General features: G+C 48.0%; 1 protein-coding gene across 3 annotated transcripts; it reads right to left on the bottom strand.

Annotated features, from left to right (window-relative positions):
* Window positions 1–388: 388 nt before the first annotated feature.
* On the bottom strand, window positions 389–24,385 carry abcd3a (ATP-binding cassette, sub-family D (ALD), member 3a). Of its 3 annotated transcripts, none has more exons than XM_026179219.2 (23): window positions 24,209–24,385; window positions 20,541–20,571; window positions 20,353–20,451; window positions 19,399–19,487; window positions 18,107–18,176; window positions 17,761–17,858; window positions 17,206–17,329; window positions 15,890–15,946; window positions 14,994–15,136; window positions 14,852–14,921; window positions 14,600–14,669; window positions 14,351–14,448; window positions 12,697–12,788; window positions 12,408–12,499; window positions 12,264–12,330; window positions 12,125–12,188; window positions 11,825–11,902; window positions 11,678–11,743; window positions 11,220–11,309; window positions 11,032–11,151; window positions 3,474–3,578; window positions 2,655–2,711; window positions 389–1,867 (listed from the first exon to the last, which is right to left on the bottom strand). In XM_026179219.2, the coding sequence occupies exons 1-23, from the start codon at window positions 24,313–24,315 to the stop codon at window positions 1,790–1,792; spliced, it is 1,965 nt and encodes a 654-aa protein (XP_026035004.1). In that variant the 5' UTR covers window positions 24,316–24,385; the 3' UTR covers window positions 389–1,789. The 3 variants fall into 3 exon arrangements, with proteins under 3 accessions (XP_026035004.1, XP_026035005.1, XP_026035002.1); XM_026179220.2 differs by lacking the exon at window positions 18,107–18,176 and adding an exon at window positions 19,056–19,125 and having other exon boundaries at window positions 24,209–24,382; XM_026179217.2 differs by lacking the exon at window positions 24,209–24,385 and having other exon boundaries at window positions 20,541–20,850.
* Between the last annotated feature and the right edge of the window lie 679 nt (window positions 24,386–25,064).

Below are 25,064 nucleotides of genomic sequence, written 5' to 3'. Positions count from 1 at the left end.
CTGGACCAGCACACATGTAAGCACAGCGAGACGGCGGGGAGGCGTGTCATAGATGAGGCAGATGGTTCACATCAGAGATCAGCTCTGAGCCTCCTCTTGGTCTCAACGCTGATGGACAGGTTGAGCTGCAGTGAGAGTGGAGAGCCAGGAGGGGTGGAGGTATGTGCTGGATCGCTTTCAAGATCGACCTCCATCACTGCAGAGCAGCTCTTGCTACCCATGTTGAGTTCCCCAAAAAAGTCTTTTTGTATAATTCTGAAATTATTATTTTTAACCTGTGGCAGTTCAACACTTTGCACCATTTCATTCGTTAAACGAATAACTGGAAACGTTGGGCTGTTCTAAAACGTTACAAATCCATCTCTCTGTGGATGCACAGACACAAAAATCGTTTCTACAACTCTTTATTTCATTAATCTGAGGTGAGATAACATTAATTATAGAAAATACCAACACAGTTAAGGCTCCCCTTTACATTTTTAAAACATTAGTATAAGGTACAAACCCCCAAGACAAACACAGTCCCACCACCCACAGAATCTACATTTCATTCATGGAAATTAGTAATGACACATCGGGAAGGGAAATGCTCAAAGTCATGATTTGGTGTTTAAGTGTGGACCAGTTTTATCATCACTGATCAAAAACAGGAGAAGGTGCAGCTTGACAACCACCAGGTTCAAATGACTTGAGCTCCAGAAACACAGCTCGTGCCGTTACCAACAGTTTTTCATAAAAACGCTGCACTGAGCTTAACGAGCTGCATTCTGCTTCTCCATCTCTCCACCGTTTGTTTGTCCGATCACACAGTCAAGATATTCAGACCAGCTTTATAAACAAGAGCAAAGTTCTGGAAAACTACAGGCTGCCGTCTGTGACAGTACTTATGTGTTTAACAAGAAACAACCACAGGCCTCGATAACTTTGTCCCACAGCCAGAGAAAAAGTCATCGAGCAAACTTGTTTTAACTCCATGACACATTTAGACGGCCTTTATCCTTCGGCTTTGAGAGGAGGGGAAACAGCCAGTAATGACAGAAGCAGCAAGCACATTTATGCCATCAGATAAGGGGTCCCTCCCCACAAACTCCCCCACAGGGATTCGTTATGACCCACAGCTACATGTGAAAGTTGAAATGCTTGCTGGCGTCGTCACCTGTAGGTGGAGTGCCAGATGTCCCCCTGGTACCACAATTGAAAACAACAAACAAAAACAAATAAGCCGTCATTGTGAATCTGAACCAAGTTTAGCTAAAGGTTAGCCGAGAGCGAGGCGGACCCAGAGTGAGAAATGTGAGTGGTTGCAACAAGGCGAGATGTCCTGTGTGATGTGTTTGTGATGCCACAGGATTCGCCTCCTCACAACTGCTTCCATAAATGAGCTCATTAAAACATTAATTACGAGTGAAGGACCGTCCAACGGTCAACTCTCATCTTCAGTCAGAAGCTCCCAGACAGACACATGTAGGCAGCATCACACTCACATGAAGAACAGCTCCTGCTCCTCATTACAAGCAAACCTGGTACTGTTATGATCCATGACTGCAGTGGTGACACAGTAGCATGAGTCTACTTCTTAGTGTGAAATAGCCTAAAGGCCGGAAACAGACGTTTGGCAGTGAACAAATTATTGTTTCGACAGGACAACAGTGATAAGGATTTAACAGTGCGTAGTTTGAACTGCTGCCACGAGTGCAACCCACCCACCAAACAAAAACACTAAACAGAAAGAACACAGGACGGGTTTCTAAATCAACAGGAAGTCTGCGCCAGTGTCAGCAGCTGGTAGTTATGAACCAAACTCGACTGTTTCCTCTGTGATGGGCTTGAACTCGTAGTTTCCTCGTCCATCCATGTGCAGATAATACTACAGGACAGATCCAGAAACACAGAGTGAGTGTGGGAAGGAGAGAAATAAAGAGACCAGTGGGTTAAAACACATTTACCAATACAAAGATGTCGTTTACAACAGCAAAGAGACCAGTTACAAATGTAACCACGTGTCAGATGGTTAGGTAACAGTAAGCACCAAGATCAACATGTTTCTGTACACACATGAAGAAGACCTGGGAGGTCCGTCACTATTCACAGGTTACTCTACAGTGACACAAAGACTTTGTTGTCATTGGTTGACTATACTGCACAAACTAATGAGCAGTAATCCAATGAGACATCAAGGAGGCTCAGGATAAGCTCAGTCATAAAAGCACCAGCACGTCGTAGCATTGACCGTTTCACTGACGTTAGCATAGCGGTGACAGCATGGATCCGAGCACAGCTTCAACCAATAGGATTCCTCTCTTCATGATCGCGACCAATAAGATCAAGAGACTCAGCGGCCAACATTACACAGTGTGTGGCACATCACATACTGTACAGTTTATCAACACTGGACATCGTAATGACTCTGCTTCTAATCATAGTGAGTAGATGAGGGGGGAAGCTTTGGTGCCCCTGAAACAACAAACCACCCTGAATACAGTTTGTTTGAAGCCTTAATCACTGAACGTTACAGACGTGTTAGTCTGAACTATGCACAGACTCACTGCTCCCAAATCTGCACTATGAGTGGTCTGCTCAGCCTCAACAATGAAGCCGAGCGCTGACACAATGACAGGATCTGCACTTTGAATCATAAGAACATCCAGTCCTACCTCATGATGTTTCCACAGGGATTTCCTGTGAGACACAGTGAACAAGGTGATGCCCACCTGTTGAGATAAAAAACAAACCCCCGTTTTAAAGAACACCATGGTGAGATTTCGCCACATCATCTCCAACCCTGCTGCAAAAGTTCATAGTGTGTTACGGCCCCAGCAGGGCCTCCTTCCAAATGGACCTGTTCATACAGCTGACCCCCATCAGAGTTTAAAGGTACTTCAGGCCAGAGAAAGGTGAGCTCTAGTGCCAGAGAGCCTTGTTGGGTAGCAGCCAGTGAGCTGTGTGGTGGCTGATTAACTAACGCTTCTGACTTTTCAGCTTTTTGACCAACACCTCAGTTTTGTTGCTCTTTCTTCAAAGCTGATAGCAGCAGTCTGAGTTTAGTTAGTAGTAGAAGCTGCATGCTCAGGACTGGCTGAGCCCTCTGAGGCTGATCTGGATTCAGTGACTTGACAGCTTCAGTTTAGACTGACAACAGTTAAAGGAGGGCGCTGGACAGATGCTATTCTGAAAGCAATGAATTCAGATCAAGGTCAGTCCCTGACATCACTGAGAAGTCAAACTAACATTTAACTGTTCAGTGTCTGTAAACAGGGAAACTTCTAGAAACCAATGAATTCCAAGATGCACTTTGATATGACTGAATGAAGAAATGATTAAACTGGACGGGAGGAGTCGTGCCAGTGAGCAGGTTCACATAATTTAGTCACTCTCTAACTGGCCCCAGTTCAGCAGAGCCCCCCCAACAAATGTGGGCCCAGACGTAAACGAATGTGCTCATGTGCTATATTTATGTATATGCAAAGACATACCGTCCTGCAATGGGTGTAGATGTAATCCTCAACATCCACACTCACTGCACTGGTGCACTCATCCAGGATCGCAAACTGGGGCTTGTGGTAGAACAGTCTGGCCATCTACATGAAATAGATGTGTTAGGTAAGTCAGTCACTGCTGTTCCAAAAGTTGACCAGTTGACTGAAAATGATACTCAAATCCACAGCCACAGGGCAACTCCTGCATCACACTGCCGGTTTAGGTGTGAGAATAAAGCGCTCCTTCAAATGTGTCTGTTAGCAAGCAGAGAAGGGCTTTCATCCCCCGCAGGCCCGACCCCGCAGAGGGTGAAAGCCCAAACTTCATGCATCTGCCAAACCATGACTGGTTGGGCCAGAAAAACAAAGGAGCGACAGTGGAGGTGACAGTGGAGGTGACAGTAGAGGTGACAGTAGAGGTGACAGTGGAGGTGTAAGTAGAGGTGACAGTAGAGGTGTCAGTGGAGGTGACAGTGGAGGTGTCAGTAGAGGTGTCAGTAGAGGTGACAGTGGAGGTGTCAGTAGAGGTGTCAGTGGAGGTGACAGTAGAGGTGACAGTAGAGGTGACAGTGGCGGTGACAGTGGAGGTGACAGTGGAGGTGTTAGTAGAGGTGTCAGTGGAGGTGTCAGTGGAGGTGACAGTGGAGGTGACAGTGGAGGTGACAGTGGAGGTGACAGTGGAGGTGTCAGTGGAGGTGACAGTGGAGGTGACAGTGGAGGTGACAGTGGAGGTGTCAGTGGAGGTGACAGTGGAGGTGACAGTGGAGGTGTCAGTGGAGGTGTCAGTGGAGGTGACAGTGGAGGTGACAGTGGAGGTGTCAGTGGAGGTGTCAGTAGAGGTGACAGTAGAGGTGTCAGTAGAGGTGACAGTGGAGGTGACAGTGGAGGTGTCAGTAGAGGTGTCAGTGGAGGTGTCAGTGGAGGTGTCAGTGGAGGTGTCAGTGGAGGTGTCAGTGGAGGTGTCAGTGGAGGTGTCAGTGGAGGTGACAGTGGAGGTGTCAGTGGAGGTGACAGTGGAGGTGTCAGTGGAGGTGACAGTAGAGGTGTCAGTAGAGGTGACAGTGGAGGTGAAAGTGGAGGTGACAGTAGAGGTGACAGTGGAGGTGAAAGTGGAGGTGTCAGTGGAGGTGTCAGTGGAGGTGTCAGTGGAGGTGACAGTAGAGGTGAAAGTGGAGGTGTCAGTGGAGGTGTCAGTGGAGGTGTCAGTAGAGGTGACAGTGGAGGTGACAGTGGAGGTGACAGTGGAGGTGTCAGTGGAGGTGACAGTGGAGGTGTCAGTAAAGGTGTCAGTAGAGGTGACAGTGGAGGTGACAGTGGAGGTGACAGTGGAGGTGTCAGTGGAGGTGTCAGTGGAGGTGTCAGTGGAGGTGTCAGTAGAGGTGTCAGTGGAGGTGTCAGTGGAGGTGTCAGTGGAGGTGTCAGTAGAGGTGACAGTAGAGGTGACAGTAGAGGTGTCAGTAGAGGTGTCAGTAGAGGTGACAGTGGAGGTGTCAGTGGAGGTGTCAGTAGAGGTGACAGTGGAGGTGTCAGTGGAGGTGTCAGTGGAGGTGTCAGTGGAGGTGACAGTGGAGGTGTCAGTGGAGGTGTCAGTGGAGGTGTCAGTAGAGGTGACAGTGGAGGTGTCAGTAGAGGTGTCAGTGGAGGTGACAGTGGAGGTGTCAGTAGAGGTGACAGTGGAGGTGTCAGTAGAGGTGACAGTAGAGGTGACAGTAGAGGTGTCAGTAGAGGTGACAGTGGAGGTGTCAGTAGAGGTGTCAGTGGAGGTGACAGTAGAGGTGTCAGTGGAGGTGACAGTGGAGGTGTCAGTAGAGGTGACAGTGGAGGTGTCAGTAGAGGTGACAGTAGAGGTGACAGTAGAGGTGACAGTGGAGGTGACAGTGGAGGTGTCAGTGGAGGTGTCAGTGGAGGTGTCAGTGGAGGTGACAGTGGAGGTGACAGTGGAGGTGACAGTAGAGGTGTCAGTAGAGGTGTCAGTAGAGGTGACAGTGGAGGTGTCAGTAGAGGTGTCAGTAGAGGTGTCAGTAGAGGTGACAGTGGAGGTGTCAGTGGAGGTGACAGTGGAGGTGACAGTGGAGGTGACAGTGGAGGTGTCAGTGGAGGTGACAGTAGAGGTGACAGTGGAGGTGACAGTGGAGGTGTCAGTGGAGGTGTCAGTGGAGGTGTCAGTGGAGGTGTCAGTGGAGGTGACAGTAGAGGTGACAGTAGAGGTGTCAGTAGAGGTGACAGTGGAGGTGAAAGTGGAGGTGTCAGTGGAGGTGTCAGTGGAGGTGACAGTAGAGGTGACAGTAGAGGTGACAGTAGAGGTGACAGTGGAGGTGAAAGTGGAGGTGTCAGTGGAGGTGTCAGTGGAGGTGACAGTAGAGGTGTCAGTGGAGGTGTCAGTGGAGGTGTCAGTGGAGGTGTCAGTAGAGGTGACAGTGGAGGTGACAGTGGAGGTGTCAGTAAAGGTGTCAGTAGAGGTGACAGTGGAGGTGACAGTGGAGGTGTCAGTGGAGGTGTCAGTGGAGGTGACAGTGGAGGTGACAGTGGAGGTGTCAGTGGAGGTGTCAGTAGAGGTGTCAGTAGAGGTGACAGTGGAGGTGTCAGTGGAGGTGTCAGTAGAGGTGTCAGTAGAGGTGACAGTGGAGGTGTCAGTGGAGGTGTCAGTGGAGGTGACAGTGGAGGTGACAGTGGAGGTGTCAGTAGAGGTGACAGTAGAGGTGACAGTGGAGGTGACAGTGGAGGTGACAGTAGAGGTGTCAGTAGAGGTGACAGTGGAGGTGTCAGTGGAGGTGTCAGTAGAGGTGTCAGTGGAGGTGTCAGTGGAGGTGTCAGTGGAGGTGACAGTAGAGGTGTCAGTGGAGGTGTCAGTAGAGGTGTCAGTAGAGGTGACAGTGGAGGTGTCAGTGGAGGTGTCAGTGGAGGTGTCAGTGGAGGTGTCAGTGGAGGTGTCAGTGGAGGTGATAGTGGAGGTGATAGTGGAGGTGACAGTAGAGGTGTCAGTAGAGGTGACAGTGGAGGTGTCAGTGGAGGTGTCAGTAGAGGTGACAGTGGAGGTGACAGTGGAGGTGTCAGTAGAGGTGTCAGTGGAGGTGTCAGTGGAGGTGTCAGTGGAGGTGACAGTGGAGGTGACAGTAGAGGTGTCAGTAGAGGTGACAGTGGAGGTGTCAGTGGAGGTGTCAGTAGAGGTGTCAGTGGAGGTGTCAGTGGAGGTGTCAGTGGAGGTGACAGTGGAGGTGTCAGTGGAGGTGACAGTAGAGGTGTCAGTAGAGGTGACAGTGGAGGTGTCAGTGGAGGTGTCAGTAGAGGTGACAGTGGAGGTGACAGTGGAGGTGTCAGTGGAGGTGACAGTAGAGGTGTCAGTAGAGGTGACAGTGGAGGTGTCAGTGGAGGTGTCAGTGGAGGTGACAGTGGAGGTGTCAGTGGAGGTGACAGTAGAGGTGTCAGTGGAGGTGACAGTGGAGGTGTCAGTGGAGGTGTCAGTGGAGGTGACAGTAGAGGTGTCAGTAGAGGTGACAGTGGAGGTGAAAGTGGAGGTGACAGTAGAGGTGACAGTGGAGGTGAAAGTGGAGGTGTCAGTGGAGGTGTCAGTAGAGGTGACAGTGGAGGTGTCAGTGGAGGTGTCAGTAGAGGTGACAGTGGAGGTGACAGTGGAGGTGTCAGTGGAGGTGACAGTAGAGGTGTCAGTAGAGGTGACAGTGGAGGTGTCAGTGGAGGTGTCAGTGGAGGTGACAGTGGAGGTGTCAGTGGAGGTGACAGTAGAGGTGTCAGTGGAGGTGACAGTGGAGGTGTCAGTGGAGGTGTCAGTGGAGGTGACAGTAGAGGTGTCAGTGGAGGTGACAGTGGAGGTGTCAGTAGAGGTGACAGTGGAGGTGACAGTGGAGGTGTCAGTGGAGGTGACAGTAGAGGTGTCAGTAGAGGTGACAGTGGAGGTGTCAGTGGAGGTGTCAGTAGAGGTGTCAGTGGAGGTGTCAGTGGAGGTGACAGTGGAGGTGTCAGTAGAGGTGACAGTAGAGGTGACAGTAGAGGTGTCAGTAGAGGTGACAGTGGAGGTGAAAGTGGAGGTGACAGTAGAGGTGACAGTGGAGGTGAAAGTGGAGGTGTCAGTGGAGGTGTCAGTGGAGGTGTCAGTAGAGGTGACAGTGGAGGTGACAGTGGAGGTGAAAGTGGAGGTGACAGTAGAGGTGACAGTAGAGGTGACAGTAGAGGTGTCAGTAGAGGTGACAGTGGAGGTGACAGTGGAGGTGAAAGTGGAGGTGACAGTGGAGGTGTCAGTGGAGGTGACAGTGGAGGTGACAGTGGAGGTGTCAGTGGAGGTGACAGTGGAGGTGTCAGTGGAGGTGACAGTAGTGGAGGTGACAGTGGAGGTGTCAGTGGAGGTGTCAGTAGAGGTGACAGTGGAGGTGTCAGTGGAGGTGTCAGTGGAGGTGTCAGTGGAGGTGACAGTGGAGGTGTCAGTGGAGGTGTCAGTGGAGGTGTCAGTAGAGGTGACAGTGGAGGTGTCAGTAGAGGTGTCAGTGGAGGTGACAGTGGAGGTGTCAGTAGAGGTGACAGTGGAGGTGTCAGTAGAGGTGACAGTAGAGGTGACAGTAGAGGTGTCAGTAGAGGTGACAGTGGAGGTGTCAGTAGAGGTGTCAGTGGAGGTGACAGTAGAGGTGTCAGTGGAGGTGACAGTGGAGGTGTCAGTAGAGGTGACAGTGGAGGTGTCAGTAGAGGTGACAGTAGAGGTGACAGTAGAGGTGACAGTGGAGGTGACAGTGGAGGTGTCAGTGGAGGTGTCAGTGGAGGTGTCAGTGGAGGTGACAGTGGAGGTGACAGTGGAGGTGACAGTAGAGGTGTCAGTAGAGGTGTCAGTAGAGGTGACAGTGGAGGTGTCAGTAGAGGTGTCAGTAGAGGTGTCAGTAGAGGTGACAGTGGAGGTGTCAGTGGAGGTGACAGTGGAGGTGACAGTGGAGGTGACAGTGGAGGTGTCAGTGGAGGTGACAGTAGAGGTGACAGTGGAGGTGACAGTGGAGGTGTCAGTGGAGGTGTCAGTGGAGGTGTCAGTGGAGGTGTCAGTGGAGGTGACAGTAGAGGTGACAGTAGAGGTGTCAGTAGAGGTGACAGTGGAGGTGAAAGTGGAGGTGTCAGTGGAGGTGTCAGTGGAGGTGACAGTAGAGGTGACAGTAGAGGTGACAGTAGAGGTGACAGTGGAGGTGAAAGTGGAGGTGTCAGTGGAGGTGTCAGTGGAGGTGACAGTAGAGGTGTCAGTGGAGGTGTCAGTGGAGGTGTCAGTGGAGGTGTCAGTAGAGGTGACAGTGGAGGTGACAGTGGAGGTGTCAGTAAAGGTGTCAGTAGAGGTGACAGTGGAGGTGACAGTGGAGGTGTCAGTGGAGGTGTCAGTGGAGGTGACAGTGGAGGTGACAGTGGAGGTGTCAGTGGAGGTGTCAGTAGAGGTGTCAGTAGAGGTGACAGTGGAGGTGTCAGTGGAGGTGTCAGTAGAGGTGTCAGTAGAGGTGACAGTGGAGGTGTCAGTGGAGGTGTCAGTGGAGGTGACAGTGGAGGTGACAGTGGAGGTGTCAGTAGAGGTGACAGTAGAGGTGACAGTGGAGGTGACAGTGGAGGTGACAGTAGAGGTGTCAGTAGAGGTGACAGTGGAGGTGTCAGTGGAGGTGTCAGTAGAGGTGTCAGTGGAGGTGTCAGTGGAGGTGTCAGTGGAGGTGACAGTAGAGGTGTCAGTGGAGGTGTCAGTAGAGGTGTCAGTAGAGGTGACAGTGGAGGTGTCAGTGGAGGTGTCAGTGGAGGTGTCAGTGGAGGTGTCAGTGGAGGTGTCAGTGGAGGTGATAGTGGAGGTGATAGTGGAGGTGACAGTAGAGGTGTCAGTAGAGGTGACAGTGGAGGTGTCAGTGGAGGTGTCAGTAGAGGTGACAGTGGAGGTGACAGTGGAGGTGTCAGTAGAGGTGTCAGTGGAGGTGTCAGTGGAGGTGTCAGTGGAGGTGACAGTGGAGGTGACAGTAGAGGTGTCAGTAGAGGTGACAGTGGAGGTGTCAGTGGAGGTGTCAGTAGAGGTGTCAGTGGAGGTGTCAGTGGAGGTGTCAGTGGAGGTGACAGTGGAGGTGTCAGTGGAGGTGACAGTAGAGGTGTCAGTAGAGGTGACAGTGGAGGTGTCAGTGGAGGTGTCAGTAGAGGTGACAGTGGAGGTGACAGTGGAGGTGTCAGTGGAGGTGACAGTAGAGGTGTCAGTAGAGGTGACAGTGGAGGTGTCAGTGGAGGTGTCAGTGGAGGTGACAGTGGAGGTGTCAGTGGAGGTGACAGTAGAGGTGTCAGTGGAGGTGACAGTGGAGGTGTCAGTGGAGGTGTCAGTGGAGGTGACAGTAGAGGTGTCAGTAGAGGTGACAGTGGAGGTGAAAGTGGAGGTGACAGTAGAGGTGACAGTGGAGGTGAAAGTGGAGGTGTCAGTGGAGGTGTCAGTAGAGGTGACAGTGGAGGTGTCAGTGGAGGTGTCAGTAGAGGTGACAGTGGAGGTGACAGTGGAGGTGTCAGTGGAGGTGACAGTAGAGGTGTCAGTAGAGGTGACAGTGGAGGTGTCAGTGGAGGTGTCAGTGGAGGTGACAGTGGAGGTGTCAGTGGAGGTGACAGTAGAGGTGTCAGTGGAGGTGACAGTGGAGGTGTCAGTGGAGGTGTCAGTGGAGGTGACAGTAGAGGTGTCAGTGGAGGTGACAGTGGAGGTGTCAGTAGAGGTGACAGTGGAGGTGACAGTGGAGGTGTCAGTGGAGGTGACAGTAGAGGTGTCAGTAGAGGTGACAGTGGAGGTGTCAGTGGAGGTGTCAGTAGAGGTGTCAGTGGAGGTGTCAGTGGAGGTGACAGTGGAGGTGTCAGTAGAGGTGACAGTAGAGGTGACAGTAGAGGTGTCAGTAGAGGTGACAGTGGAGGTGAAAGTGGAGGTGACAGTAGAGGTGACAGTGGAGGTGAAAGTGGAGGTGTCAGTGGAGGTGTCAGTGGAGGTGTCAGTAGAGGTGACAGTGGAGGTGACAGTGGAGGTGAAAGTGGAGGTGACAGTAGAGGTGACAGTAGAGGTGACAGTAGAGGTGTCAGTAGAGGTGACAGTGGAGGTGACAGTGGAGGTGAAAGTGGAGGTGACAGTGGAGGTGTCAGTGGAGGTGACAGTGGAGGTGACAGTGGAGGTGTCAGTGGAGGTGACAGTGGAGGTGTCAGTGGAGGTGACAGTAGTGGAGGTGACAGTGGAGGTGACAGTGGAGGTGACAGTAGAGTTGACAGTAGTGGAGGTGACAGTGGAGGTGACAGTGGAGGTGTCAGTGGAGGTGACAGTAGAGGTGACAGTGGAGGTGACAGTGGAGGTGTCAGTAGAGGTGACAGTGGAGGTGACAGTAGAGGTGACAGTGGAGGTGACAGTGGAGGTGTCAGTAGAGGTGTCAGTAGAGGTGACAGTAGAGTTGACAGTAGTGGAGGTGACAGTGGAGGTGACAGTGGAGGCCTGAAGAGTTTAACACATGTTTATGGCTGTTCAGCATAAATATGCAAACCAATGGCTGGTGTGTGCTTTTCAGCATGTGGAGAGGTACAACTGAGTCCTTACAGCCATCCTCTGTTTTTCCCCTCCACTGAGAACGTCCATCCAGTCCTGGACAGTATCCCAGCTGCCCTCCCGGTCCAGGATGTGACCCAGCTGAACATTATCCAGGTATTCCTTCAGCACCTGTACACAAATATAGAGTCATACACACATACACAGTGGCAGTGTGGAGGAAATCTGCAGTGTCGTACCTGATCAGAGATGCCTTTCCTTTTTTGTTCTTCATGGGTGTCGGGGTAAATGACTTGGTCCCTCAGAGAACCCAGAGTCATGTAGGGTCTCTGGACAGAAACAGAGGAGGACTTGTGAAGGGATGCATTAATGCTGTGCTTTCCAAGCTGACCCTTAAACGTGTTGTGGGTAACATCTCCGCAGAGACCTACACTCCAAACAATATTTGGGCATGAAATGAGCATCTACTGAAGAATCGCTCAGACCTGTGTTTACACACAGGAGGCTTTAACACACTAGCATGCTCCTGGTGAACAGGGAGGTTGTGAAAAGTGCAGGAAGCCAGTGAGACTCTGGAGTAGTCTATAAATAAACTCTGACAGTGTTGTGTTTTATCCCGTCTCATTTTTAGAGACCATCTTCCTCAAACTGCATCAGAGTTAAAGTAAAGCTCACACATCGCCTCCTGAAGACTCACCTGTGGGACGTAGAAAAGCTTCCCCCTCTCAGGTTTTGTCAGATGCCCACCAAACAGAGGCCACAGCTAAAACACAACCAAATAAATCCACATCATAAAAGTAAAACCAGCTTGAGATGAAACTGATTACTGATGGTGCAGCCCTACCTCTCCCAGCACCCTGAACAGGGAGCTCTTCCCACAGCCGTTGGGTCCACACACAAGAACATTAGTGCCAGACTTCACCTTCAGAAAAGAGAGAACAGCGTCTACACAACGTCCCATTGAACATCAGACACAGGGACAAAGCTATCTGAGCCCCGGCTGATCTCAGGTAGACAGCATCACACATACATGCAGCCACGAAAAGTTTGAACTGTGTCAGCACACCACTGAGTGAAATAAGTATTTGATCCTAAAACATGTCGTAGTACTCGATGGAGATGAGGTAATGCATGCACACTTTACTTCAAACGTAAGATTTCTGATCAGGATGTCTCCATTGGGTGTTGCTAGGGGAGTATTCTCAAATCTGCAGAGAGGAAAACATAAATCACACTCGATATCGCACTAAAGCACAAAGTGAAACCACACAAGCAGCACATACTTGATGAGGTTGTCTTTGTTAATAATTTGACCACTGCCCGGGACCAGTTTCTCTGCAGCATCTGCTTCTAAACACAGCGGAAAAACAAATGATGATGGCAGCTGTCGCAAATCCACTTCACAGTACATCAGGACTCATGCGTACCCTTCTCCTGCTGGGACACCATGGTGCGCTCGTATTTGCCAGCATTAAGGTCCTTGAGCACCTTCATCAGTTCAACGATACGAGCCGTGAACCTGTCGGGGGCACAATTCAACACATCCTCAGTGAACAGCACACCAGCTGTGTTTGGAAACACACTACACAACCCAGACAGCCAGCGCTCATCATGCCAGTGCTGTAGGACATTATTATCCATTTAAAGATGAGCAGTCAAATCTAAGCTCTAAGGAAATATTGGCTCAAAGCACAGCTCCCCCTTCTGCACACTCACCCCGAGAGCCGGCTCATCTCCCGGCCAGCCAGAACAATCCTGCCCAGGGCCTGGGACATTCTCAGCAGCATCCTGCCGCTCTGGTAGTAGTCCTACGAACAGCAATCAGTCAAACCTCAAAGCCCAAACATTACTACAGCAGTTTGTTAAAGCTGCGCTCCTGCTGCACGTCCCGACTGCAGCATAAACATACAGTTAATAAAGCATTAAATCTACGTGTGAAAACTAATTATGCTGGACGTCTAACATGAGGACTGAAGGGACGCCACATCGTTGGACAGACATGAAAATGATCAGGACAGAATCCGAGTTCACAGACACCCTGAAAAATCAAATCAATCATGGACCCTTTCACAGATCTGGAATCAGTCGGCACGGAGCTCCCGGATAGTTGGAGGCGGAGCCTGGCAGCAGATAGACTGAAGCACGGAGCCATTTAAAGGCAACACTTCATCCTCCAGATACTCCACTGTTGCCACAGGAGGCTGGACACACCAGTGGGAATTCCCATTCCATGATCCATATATAACTCCGCTCTGAGAGTCAACAGCATCGCAGCATAGTGTGCAATATAATTGCATGCTGCATGTCCCCTCTTTGCTGTGATCAGTGTTAGAGTTGGTGCTCTAAAGTGTAATGCATCACACATATTGCACAGAAGTGTTTACTTTACTTTCCTGTTTGTTACATAATGACCTGAAACGCATCCTTACCATTGAATAGAAAGCCACAGGTCTGCAGTGCCACACTACACATGGCACCAGAACACTTTTTATGTCCGATACCACAAATTTGGATATCTGCCGATACCTAAATTAATCTGATATAGTGTCTTTTTTACAAATATCTTGCTGCATTTTGTATAAGTTCATACTCAAGTTTTTAAAAACAAGAGACTGAAGCTATTCTGTTATACACAGAATACACTGCAGCCAAAACATCTTATAGTTCAGCAACACTGATCAATCTAATAAAGTTAAACCTGCACCATCCTCCCTATTCTGGTATTTTAAAGAGTACTTAGCAGAAATATTAAACTAACTAACAGGGTCGCCAACTTATAGCAACAATATTAGGTAACCACCGTCCACCTCACAATGCTTAATCGACATAATCAACTTTAATTTAATGCACATGTAAAACCAAAGCACAGAAATCAATTTTTCTACAATATCTGTGGATTCAACATCGTTCTTCAACAGAACTGCACAGATGGTTCCCAAAGTACTGTAGCTTACTAGAGTATATTAGACGTAATAGCTCCTATATACAGTAATGGACTTCTATACATTTAATCCGATCACCACTTTGTAAGATTCAGATAATTATTTAATAAAAGCGAGACATTTTAAATGAGAATAAGAAAGAAGTATTTCCTTGAGCCCCCCTCTCCCCGTTAATGCCACGATCACCTGACCCAAACTCAACGTAACACCTGTTCGTCCCGTCTGATGCTGCCAGGTTACACCTCAGACTGTACCTCCTGCTGCCACAGTACTATCAGAGGACAAAGTCAAGGTTGTTCTAGCGATGCTGACAGAAGCTACAGTTCATTATTACATTTGTAATCTAGATCATCGCGGCTTTAACAAATGTCAGGATTTATAAAGTACTCTTTCAGACGCGTGTTAAGTTACAGTACAGCTCCGCTCACCTCCAGCAGCTCCGAGTGTGTGCTGTGTGTGTGCCGTGGATGGGAAAGGTTCAGGAACGGCCGGCTAACCACCAGATATCCCACCACGGTGGCCAGATCTGCAAAGGAACAGCACGTGCACACACAGGACGACGCTTTATGTTGTTGGGGTGAACGTGATGAAAATGGCTTCATTCTGTCAGTTACAGGCTGTTACTGATGCTCGGTGGAGGACTGGACGAGGAGCACGTCAGCAAAACAGCTACTTACACTTAGCAATTATACTGTCCACGACACCCATAGAGAACCGGAAGAAGATGAAGTCATGCAGGTGGTCCACCTGGAAGGACAGTCTGGATTACACTCCCATATTCACTCTAGTTACCAGGAACTGGACATTTCTCCTGCTTTACTGGTTTCATCCTTCAAAAGCAAAATGTTTGCATCTTCTAAGTTTCTCTACATGAGTACTTACTGAGGTCAAGCACAGTCCCTCAGCCTGGGTAACCCAGGGCTACTCACCAGTTTCTGGAAAACGCTATGAATGGTCTGTTTTTCCCTCTTGTTCCCATTGTAGAAGGCAATCTCCTCACTGATGAGAAGATGCATCGTTAACAAACACGCCAGGCCTGCACAGTAACAGACGAGTGGCTGACAGGCTTACCTGTTGGTGATGAGGCGAGAGTTCACGTAGCGGTACTCGCCCTCGTAACGCTGCTCAGTCACGGTCATCTTGCCTACTGGCCTCCTTAATCTGGTCAGGAACAGCCCTGAGATCAGCAGGTAGACCATCATGCTGGCTGGACCCTAGGTGATGATGAATACAGAGACAGCAGCACACCTGAGCTCAAGATGTGCCCGCGGCAAACAATGAGAAGACGTAACAGATGTAAGGAGGTGGACCCTCACTGGAGGAAATATCCTGGTCAAAAACGACTTCGACAGTCCTTTGATTGAGTAGAAATACTTCAGTACTATTGGAGGCCACCTGAACTCTGGTTAGACACGTTTATTCTGGTACAACACAGTAGCACAACCTCGGGATTGTTTGAGTTCAGAAGGAGAACTTTAGGTGTTTATGTTGGACCAGACAGCGATCGACCCACCGACCTTCAGCCATCGCAGGCTTTGGACCAAGCTCTGTCCTCCAACGCACAAATTAAAGAAACATGCACACTGACAGACGCCTAAAGAAGGGAAGGCCAGAAGCATGTCTTTGTGGAAGCACACAATGGGAGCTGTGGTAACGCACAACAGTCATACTGTGGAAGAAAGCTGTGTGAGCACACATGTACACAGAGGGCTTCAAGCAGCAGCTCTCCTCTTGTTGGACAGCTAGATGGAGGAGATGCAGATGTCAGGGTGATTTGTAGCAGAGGGAAAGACAGGAAGCGTTTCATGATGAGGAGGAAGGTGATTTCTGCTGACTCAGGAGTCCTGCTACAACCAGCCCAGACAAGCCTACAGCTGACAGTGCTGATCACACAGACCTGAGAACCAACAGGAATCATTGTACTCGTTCCATCCCAAAATAAAGACATTTCTTGGAAACTTGCTTACCTGGGCACCGATGGCACTTGTCAGTTTGAAGATGTACAGGCCAATATCTAACAGAGGCTGCAGGACACAAACAGGAAAGAGTTAGACACAGGGAAACACCACAGCAGGCCTCACGAGTCCAGAGCTGCTGCAGAGACACCAAACAGAAAGTGAACAGCTGTAGCTACAGACGCAAACACGTCCCGCACAGAAAGCCCCGCCCACGTGGTAGAGGCCGGCCCCACCACTGGGGCAGGGCAATATGGCCAAAAATATTTATCACCATATATTTGAAAATGTGCGATAACGATATAACTGGCGCGAGACAAAATACTTTTTCACTTGAACAAGCAGCTGTTTTATGTGCAGCTGTACAACAATGCAACAGCTTAACCAAAAGGCATTTCCAGTGGAAACTGGCCGACATATCCTCAGCATGTATATCCACACTAGCTAAAGAGCTGCTTTGCAGTGTGCCCAATAAATAAGTCAAACATGTCTTTTTTGGGATTATAAGAAAACCAAACTCGACTCGTTCTTCTTGCTTCCTGCACTTCGTACCATCGATTCATTAATGTTGAATTCTCTCACAGCTGCTCTGTTCTCATGATCGACTGCGCCACTGATGGACTTTAAAATCCACTTCATGCACATGTCTTAACAGGAGCCATTTGGGCTCCTTATGCACACAATACTGTAATATTATGTTGAAGCACAGTGCGTATCACAGTGCGCATCACTCCACCAGGCTCCAGTCTGCGGCTTCGTAGCTTAGCAAAGTTGTACTGAAACATTTTGACATGAGCGCCGTGGACATAAAATCGGTTTGAGGTCAGTAAGCACAACCAGAATTCATACATAAGGCGCGCTGTCGATTTTTGAGAAAATCAAAGGATTGATTTTAAGTGTGGCTTCTTTTGTGAAAAAGACGGTAATAACGACGGCCGCTTGCATGTTCTACAAAAAAAAAGTGCTTCGGTGCCTATGTGACGGACAGAAACTCAGCCAGCTCTGCACATTATACTGGTATCACAGTGAACGGTGTGATGTGGCCCAGTCCTCCCACCACTGCACCCTCAGCCTCCTGGTAACCACACCTCTGCTATCCATTTCAAAGCCCAGGCGACGATCTTGTTAAATTATTGCAGTCAGAGGTTTTTACTACATATATCCATGATATCAGTTTGACTCTGCGGTGTCACCTTGCTCTCCATCCACCCGCCCCACGGGGTGATGATACTCTGATGTGTACAGTGGATTTACATCCCACTGTGGCCGAATTACACCTGCATGATGGGGGAGTGCAGCTGATTGATCATTAACATGTATGGGAGTACCTTGCTGACGTTGGAGTACAGATCCACCACACTGTTGCAGAACTTCTCCACATCCTGTGTCAGCAGCTGGTCTGCGTTGGCTACACGGTTGTCCAAGTTTCCCATTTTGTAGTAAGTGTAACCTCTGAAGAAGCAGGAAACAGAGTGCAGCAATCACACAACAGCTCTAATCACTACCAGTCGGGTCAGAGTCCCTGTGATGGAAGAGAGGCTGACGCTGTTTGCTTTGGCTCTCCTCAGTTACATCTGCAGGGTCAAAGTTCAGTAGTGCCGAGCTGATAGTAGCAAACAAGAGAACGCTGCAGCCACACAGGCCTGGCTTACATGCATTTGAACAACATGCTCCAGGTGTTCAGTGACCACAGGCACACAGAGGCTTCAACACCACAGCCGACTGACACCGTCTCACATCTGCTCCCCAGATTTAGCAAACAAAGCCACTCGTTTCACTGAAGTTTAAATACAGCAGCCTAACCCTGCTGCTGTCAGTGTCTCACATGCACTGAAGGTGAAAGCCTCTGCACACGACGAGCACAGCATCACTGGTGTACTTACTGCAGGTACTGGTTGTAGAGATGCTGGGTTAGCCTCTCACGAAACCTCAGCTTCAGCTCATTCAGACCAAACTTCAGGAAGTTGTTCACCAAGGATATCTGGAAACAGCCAGTCAGACATTCAAAGAAAGCTCCCAGGAGAACAGCGTGCAGGAACACAGCTCGAGGTGATGAAAGCCATGCAAACTACAGACAATCAGCCATGCTCAGTTTATGTCAGTGTGATAATTACACCAGTTTCTGTGCCATGAAAAGCAGTCAGTCACACAGTTAGCCAAGCAGATCATGCTAGTGTGATGATGGGATGTGGGTGTCACAAACCTCAGGACTCCAGAGTTCACACTTACAATTGGCATGAATTCAATAAACTTCAACAAGCAGATCTTGAAATCTTTAGTGGAACGACCAATAATTGCACTGCAAACCACAACAAGAACAAAGATGAGCAAACAAAGCCAAGGTCAGAGACAAACACTGAAGCTTGCTGTGTGCAATTTATGATGTGACACAAAGAGGACGGTGGATCCTGACACGGAGCAACACTGGAACACTACTCAATCTATGCATTTCCATGTTATTAGCTGCTGTGCACAGAGGCCTGAGGCGTCACTGGGCCATGTGTAAACTGCATTTGTTACATACATTACAAATATTTGTCAGATCCACCTAATCGCACAGAAAAATAACAAAATATGGCAGCCCAAACCCAAGTGCAGTGTGTGCTCGTAATTCAACATCTGCAGCAATATCAAATCTATAATCAACAGTAGTTCAGTCTGCTCTCCAGCAGCTTCGACTCCGGGATCAGAGCGTGACGGTCTCCACCGTGAAGACATGGATCAAAGCACATCTGGGTCCCGCCCAGCTCTCTCTCTCCTGGGTTTCTGACATTTGCAGAGTGCACACAGAACAAGTCTGCGTTTGAAAAACTCAGCTTCAGGCGCTTCTCAACAATGCAGCGCCTTTCACTGCTCCTACAAAGATGCAGCACTCGTACGCAGCGCTTTGTGTGCCAGGGTCATGTGACACTTGAAACGGCGCACACAGTCTCTGAAGCAGAACAAGTTCATACTACACGCCACGTCTGACCAGCTGCAGGTCGAGCCAGCTGATCCAGAGCCGGCGGCCGGAGTAATGAGCACACACTGAACAGCATTCCAGTGAACCTGTGCCAGGATGTTACACGTCCCCATGACGACCACAGGTCAGCGTTGTACCTCACAGACCGCACACAAAGCAGATGTTAGAGCTACCATGTTAATGGCTTCTTCTAACACAGCACTTGTTGACAGTTACCCCTGGTATGACTGACATGTAGGAACAAAAGTGCGTGTTGAACACACAGCTGTCTCTGCTTATAATACCACTGTGAAGAACCAAAACACAGTCATCAGTTCCTGTAAAGACAGCAAAGCAGAATCCACGTTACGTTTTCAAACTTTCATTGTGTGAGCAGCAGCAGAGAAAGCCGGGAACGCCCCCTGCTCTGCTTCGGCCTGGTAGGGCATCAACATCGCCGACGCTACGACCACACACTGCCCCGCCCCCCACTCTAGTGATTTATCACCGTCTCATCTTTGTTGTGTCGTCTGATTTACTCCTGTAACACAAAGAAACATCGTAAACACTGAAGCCTGACCTTTCGATCATGGTCCCGTTCTGGATCATCCACACGTCACAGTAGGTTCTGGCCACCAGCATGGCAGCAATAAACATCAGGTAGCCAGCCTGTGGAGGAGAGGGGAGACAGCGCCCACAGACTGGTTAGTGTGTAAAAGACTGCAGATGTTTATGGTCCTACCTTTGACTCTGCTCGTATCTAATGAACTGATGAGATAAGACGAGACCAGGAGCAGCCATGTGGCGGCGACCTTGACTTGTGGAGTTATTGTCTCTGTGTCAAAGGGCTCTGCTGCAATCACAGCAACGCTGTGGAAACTGTTTCCCAGTATCTTTCAACCATTACCAGACTCAATGTTTATGGTTGGCCCAGTCATCACTGGTCAAATAGGTGAAAGGCCTCAGTGATTAGGGCTGTCACAAAACTAGAATCACAATTTAATACCAATAACCATGAAAATGTCAGAGAGCGGCCAATCGAACACCACGGGCACCAGTACGTTTCAATGGGAGGACTGGCAACAGGTGCCTTCAACATAATGCTGACCAGAAGGAAGCAAAGATGAAGAGCTGGTATCACTACGACCTTATCATCAGGTCATTACTGTCAGAGTACCATATTCATACACCTGCTGTGTTCATTTCACTGACAATGATGTGAACACAGTAACCTCACTGTGACACGAACCAAAGCAACTTTCCGGAGCCACGTACGCTTTGTATTCTGGGAGGTCCTACAGATATGTGAGGGTCTGTACTGGCTCTTCTGCTAGTTTCTAGAATAAAGGATGCAGTGTGTACACCATGCATGAAGCCTTCAAACGCAACATCCATGTAAGGGCCGCGATCAGAAGAAATGTGCAGCATGTCTACACCGGCATGATGAACTGTCCACTGGCCTGGAGTCGAACCAAAGCACCTATATGAAGAGAGCAGTGAGTGCAGGCGGTCGCTGGTTCGAGTCCACTCTTACCTCCATGCAGAAAACGCGAGGCACCAAGACCCGGAGGATCCGGAGGATCCGGAGGAAGAAAACTTTGTCCACAGCTGCGCGATCTTTTTTGCCATCCTTCTGCATGAAGAGGTTCAGACAAGAATTAAATGCACCAAACTAAGTATTATGTAGACTTTGGACACTCCGCTCAGGGTGTTTCAACATACCTGCGTGTTCAGCACCAGGTCTGAGCTTCCTCTGAAAAACAGGGCATTAAACGATAAACACGCTGGTAACTGTGGCCTCCGCTGCCATCCTGTAGCATGAGGCCCGTTTACAGGACTCACACACGGGACTACAGCCTCAGCCTTCACCGCCTCAGAGCGACCTCTTTCCCACAACATTCACCACGTCACCTGCCAGCGGGGTTACTGCTGTCGTGGCTGACAGATAACTACACACTAGCTTATTAGATTACACACACAACTTTGGCTGACAGTACGACATTACTGAGAAAGAAACAGTAGAAGACACCAAGCCACAGAATTCTGGCTGTGCGACAGTGTGTCGGGAACACGTTATTTCTGTTCGTGTTGGGATGTATGCCGAAACAAGAGGACCCCGAAGAGCACACAGAAAACGTGCCTGCTTAGAAAGGAGCCTCGGGAGCGCCGAGCAGCGGCAGGTGTTCCAGATCAACTGGCGTTTAGATCAACTGGCGTTGGTGGAACAGATGTGTGTCAGTCTTGCGTTTCAGGAGCTGCTACCGACAAACCAGCAAAAAAAACGCCAAATGTGTCATCTGTGACACTTGTGAGGTTGTCTCAAACACACTCCGTCAGTCTTGATGCTGTTGAACAACAAAATGTTTAAAAATGTGGCGAGTTTACCTGGTGATATCCTCATGCGCGACGCGATCGCGAAAACAGCAAACAAGTAACACCACGCCGATGTTGTTCACAGGACAGCAAGAGTAAACGATTGGGAGACTGTTGTCGTCGTTATCGTTCCACTCGCACGGTTTATTTCACCGAATTCAGCGTTTTTGCTCCACAACTACAGCGAGCAGTTTACTTTGTGCACTAACATGGAGTCGAGTCAACCAGCGCCACCTCTGGCCAAGTGCCACAGCCTACAGCCAGATCAACTGGTGACACACATCTGCACCACGTTTGAATTCGTGTCATGCACATTTGTACCTTTCAATTGTGTCTGTTTGTGCGTCATGCAAATAAACCTTTGAAATGAATGAAATGATATCATGTATTTATTATCAGCCTACATTTGTACAAAATGCCAAATGACATACACATAAGAATCACCATCCTGATATCAATACTTTTGCCCACAAGAAAAATGTCGTGAACAAATATATGACACACTAATATTTCACCAGTGTTGTAACATCACATGTCGTTAGCATAGTCTGCCTGTGTCTTCCCTCTGCAAACGAACATTTCAGAGTTGGTTGTGATATACAGTCTGCATAAGTGTGGTCAATCTAATAAACATTTGTAAGGAGATGGCAGTTACTGTGAATGTACAGCAGTTACACAGTGATTAGTAATAAACAGTCAGACAATGACTCTGACAATCTCATTCAATCTTGCAGATTGAATGCACCTTCTGTGGAAAGTGGTACCACACAGTGTTGTGGACAAATGTTGTGGGTGCTAAATAAACAGAAAAAAGTGATCCCTGTTGTCTTTGCTTACTGATTGTTTTTAGTGTTGACAATCCACATTGCTGCCATTGCATCTGTCAACATGTTTGTGGGCAGATTTGGATGTACCAGGGGTAAGTGCAGCCACTCAGCCTCTACTCAATGTGATCATAGCAGCAGGTGCAGATGTGTCACAAGTTAATCTAGTAGTAGGCTATGGTAGTAGTGGACTGACCTCCATTTGAAACTGCTCCAGCTGCTGTGTGATAGTGGATCTGCCACAAATTGAAGATCATAAGCAAGTTTTGGAAATTAACCCTTGAATTATGTTGAAGAACAAAAAAATGACATTGATTTTGTTGCGGGTCATTTAGATCCGTACTGTGTAAATCCACTCAGAATTATCCAAAAACTGCAATAAAACAATAGCAACTTTATTTTCCATCAGATAAACATGTAGAACACAGACATACAACAGTTAGACTTTCCATAACTATTTTAGGAACAATTTGGTTTTTCGTTCTTACAAACACATTTCTTTTGAACTTGCCCAACGTTCTCAGTTTTTCAATGCTCAACATTTTCAATTTTGTCCACATGATGGACAGAATGTAACTGTGTGCTTTCTGCAGATGTACTTCTTGCATTTCTCACAGAAAGTGCTTGTTTTCAAACAGGCATCTTCCTAACTACGATTTAAAACAAAAGATTTCTACATCCCCTCCAGTCTCACAAACAGATGACAAACCAAGCGACACACCTGAGTCACTGACTTTCTTAAATCCACTCACTCTCACTGGCTGTTTATTACTAATCACTGTGTAACTGCTGTGAATTCACAGTAACTGCCGTCTCCTTACAAATGGTCATTAGATTAACCACACTTATACAGACTGTATATAACTCCAGCCATGTTGATGAATTGCCTACACAGCAAAATCTCTAGTGTTAAATTAACACTGGAGAGTGTCTATATGGGTCCACACCTCTGAGTGTTAAATACAACACTGTTGAGTGTTAAATTAACACTTTTCACAGTGTTATATGTTTAAAAGTAACCTAGTCAGTTTTGAAGATTAACAATGGCTGACACTGAGCAGTGCTGATTTTCTAACACTGGAATATTTCTAACATTTTGAGTTATTTTCCAGTGTTAGAAAATCAGCACTGCTCAGTGTCAGCCATTGTTAATCTTCAAAACTGACTAGGTTACTTTTAAACATATAACACTGTGAAAAGTGTTAATTTAACACTCAACAGTGTTGTATTTAACACTCAGAGGTGTGGACCCATATAGACACTCTCCAGTGTTAATTTAACACTAGAGATTTTGCTGTGTATATTGGCTGGAAATATTAATTTCCAGGGAACAGACACAGACAAACGATGCTTACAGGATGTGATGTTACAACACTAATGAAATATTGATGTGTCATATTTGTCCAAGGCGTATTTCATTGTTATGGAAAAAGAGAATATCAAAATCATGATGACCAATTGGAGTGGTGATTTCTATGACTTTGTGTATATAATTTGGGATTTTGAACAAATGTAGGCCAATAAGGAATATATGATATCATTTCATTCATTTCAATGGTTTATTTGCATGACGCACAAACACACAATTGAAAGGTACAAATGTGCATGACACGAATTCAAACGTGCTGCAGATGTGTGTCACCAGTTGATCTGGCTGTAGGCTGTGGCACTTGGCCAGAGGTGGCGCTGGTTGACTCGACTCCATGTTAGTGCACAAAGTAAACAGCTCGCTGTAGTTATAAAAGCAAAAACGCTGAATTCGGTGAAATAAACCGTGCGAGTGGAACGATAACGACGACAACAGTCTCCCGATCGTTTACTCTTGCTGTCCTGTGAACAACATCGGCGTGGTGTTACTTGTTTGCTGTTTTTGCGATCGCGTCGCGCATGAGGATATCACCAGGTAAACTCGCCACATTTTTAAACATTTTGTTGTTCAACAGCATCAAGACTGACGGAGTGTGTTTGAGACAACCTCACAAGTGTCACAGATGACACATTTGGCGTTTTTTTGCTGGTTTGTCGGTAGGAACTACTGAAACGCAAGACTGCCACACATCTGTTCGACCAACGCCAGTTGATCTAAACGCCAGTTGATCTGGAACACCGGTCGCCTGTCAGCTGCTAGCCGCTCCTCAGTAGCATGACTGTCGCTGACAACCAGCTGCTGAGCGACACACAGCAGCCGCTTACCTGTTTGACTTGGTCCGCTTCCTGTGCTTCAGCAGCACGAACACAAACAAAATGCTGCCCGCTATGGAGGAGTTCCTAGCTGTCAGATATTTACTGAAACCCGCCATGACTGGGACACAACGACCGGCCTGCGCTCCACGGTCTTTCGGACGAAGTCTTCTTCTTCTGTATCGGCGGCTGACAACGACTATAGAGATGCATTACTGCCACCTACCTGTGGCTGCAATAATAATAATAATAGTAAATTATCATTATTATTATTTATCTATTTTTACTTTGACGCGTCAAGTACAAATGCATATAGGAATGGATGAACTGCCAAAGAGATCAGTAACAATGAATGAAAACAGTCAGTGAATAAATGTACATACAAAAAACAAATCATCATGTCTAAATGTCTATGCAAAAAATAAGCATGTGAACGCAGTGTAATATTAAATCAAAGCTGCACTTACTTTACAATAGCATGTGTTGTTTTTGTGGTTTAGTCATTTTAAAGTACCTGTAAAGTTCTTTTTATATAGAAGTTAAATTCTAACTTAAATTAGCTCAATTAGTTTAAGATGTAACCCAGCTTTAGACATAATAATCAATGATGGTGATAATGAGGTAGCTCTTCTGCCTTAAGCCATGTGCTTGGCCAGAGGTTGTTTGGTTTCCTTGATGTATAAAACAGGACAATCATCCTGGCACTTACTGGTGTATTACTACTCTAATAGTGTATTACTAATCTGTGCCGGGGGACTGTGGGTGGACTGCTTTTTGGCGTAGCATGTTTTGGGGTTAAAAGCCATAAAAACCTGGTCTTTAGAGAAGGTATGTGTCAGCTGTTCTAATAGTACTGACACATAACCAA

This window comes from Astatotilapia calliptera, chromosome 9, assembly GCF_964374335.1.
Source record: "Astatotilapia calliptera chromosome 9, fAstCal68.1, whole genome shotgun sequence".
NCBI classification, from domain to species: Eukaryota; Metazoa; Chordata; class Actinopteri; order Cichliformes; family Cichlidae; genus Astatotilapia; species Astatotilapia calliptera.
This window is presented reverse-complemented; position numbering and strand designations above follow the sequence as displayed.

Bases quoted from the DNA above. Each gene is read 5' to 3' on its own strand.
- abcd3a (XM_026179217.2), bottom strand. From the start codon at position 20,717: ATGTTGTGGGAAAGAGGTCGCTCTGAGGCGGTGAAGGCTGAGGCTGTA. The intron at 15,137-15,889 runs GTAAGCAAGTTT...ATCATCACCTAG, and splicing joins CAAGTGCCATCGGTGCCCAG to GGTCCAGCCAGCATGATGGT. The intron at 12,331-12,407 runs GTACGCATGAGT...CGCTGTGTTTAG, and splicing joins GGTGTCCCAGCAGGAGAAGG to AAGCAGATGCTGCAGAGAAA.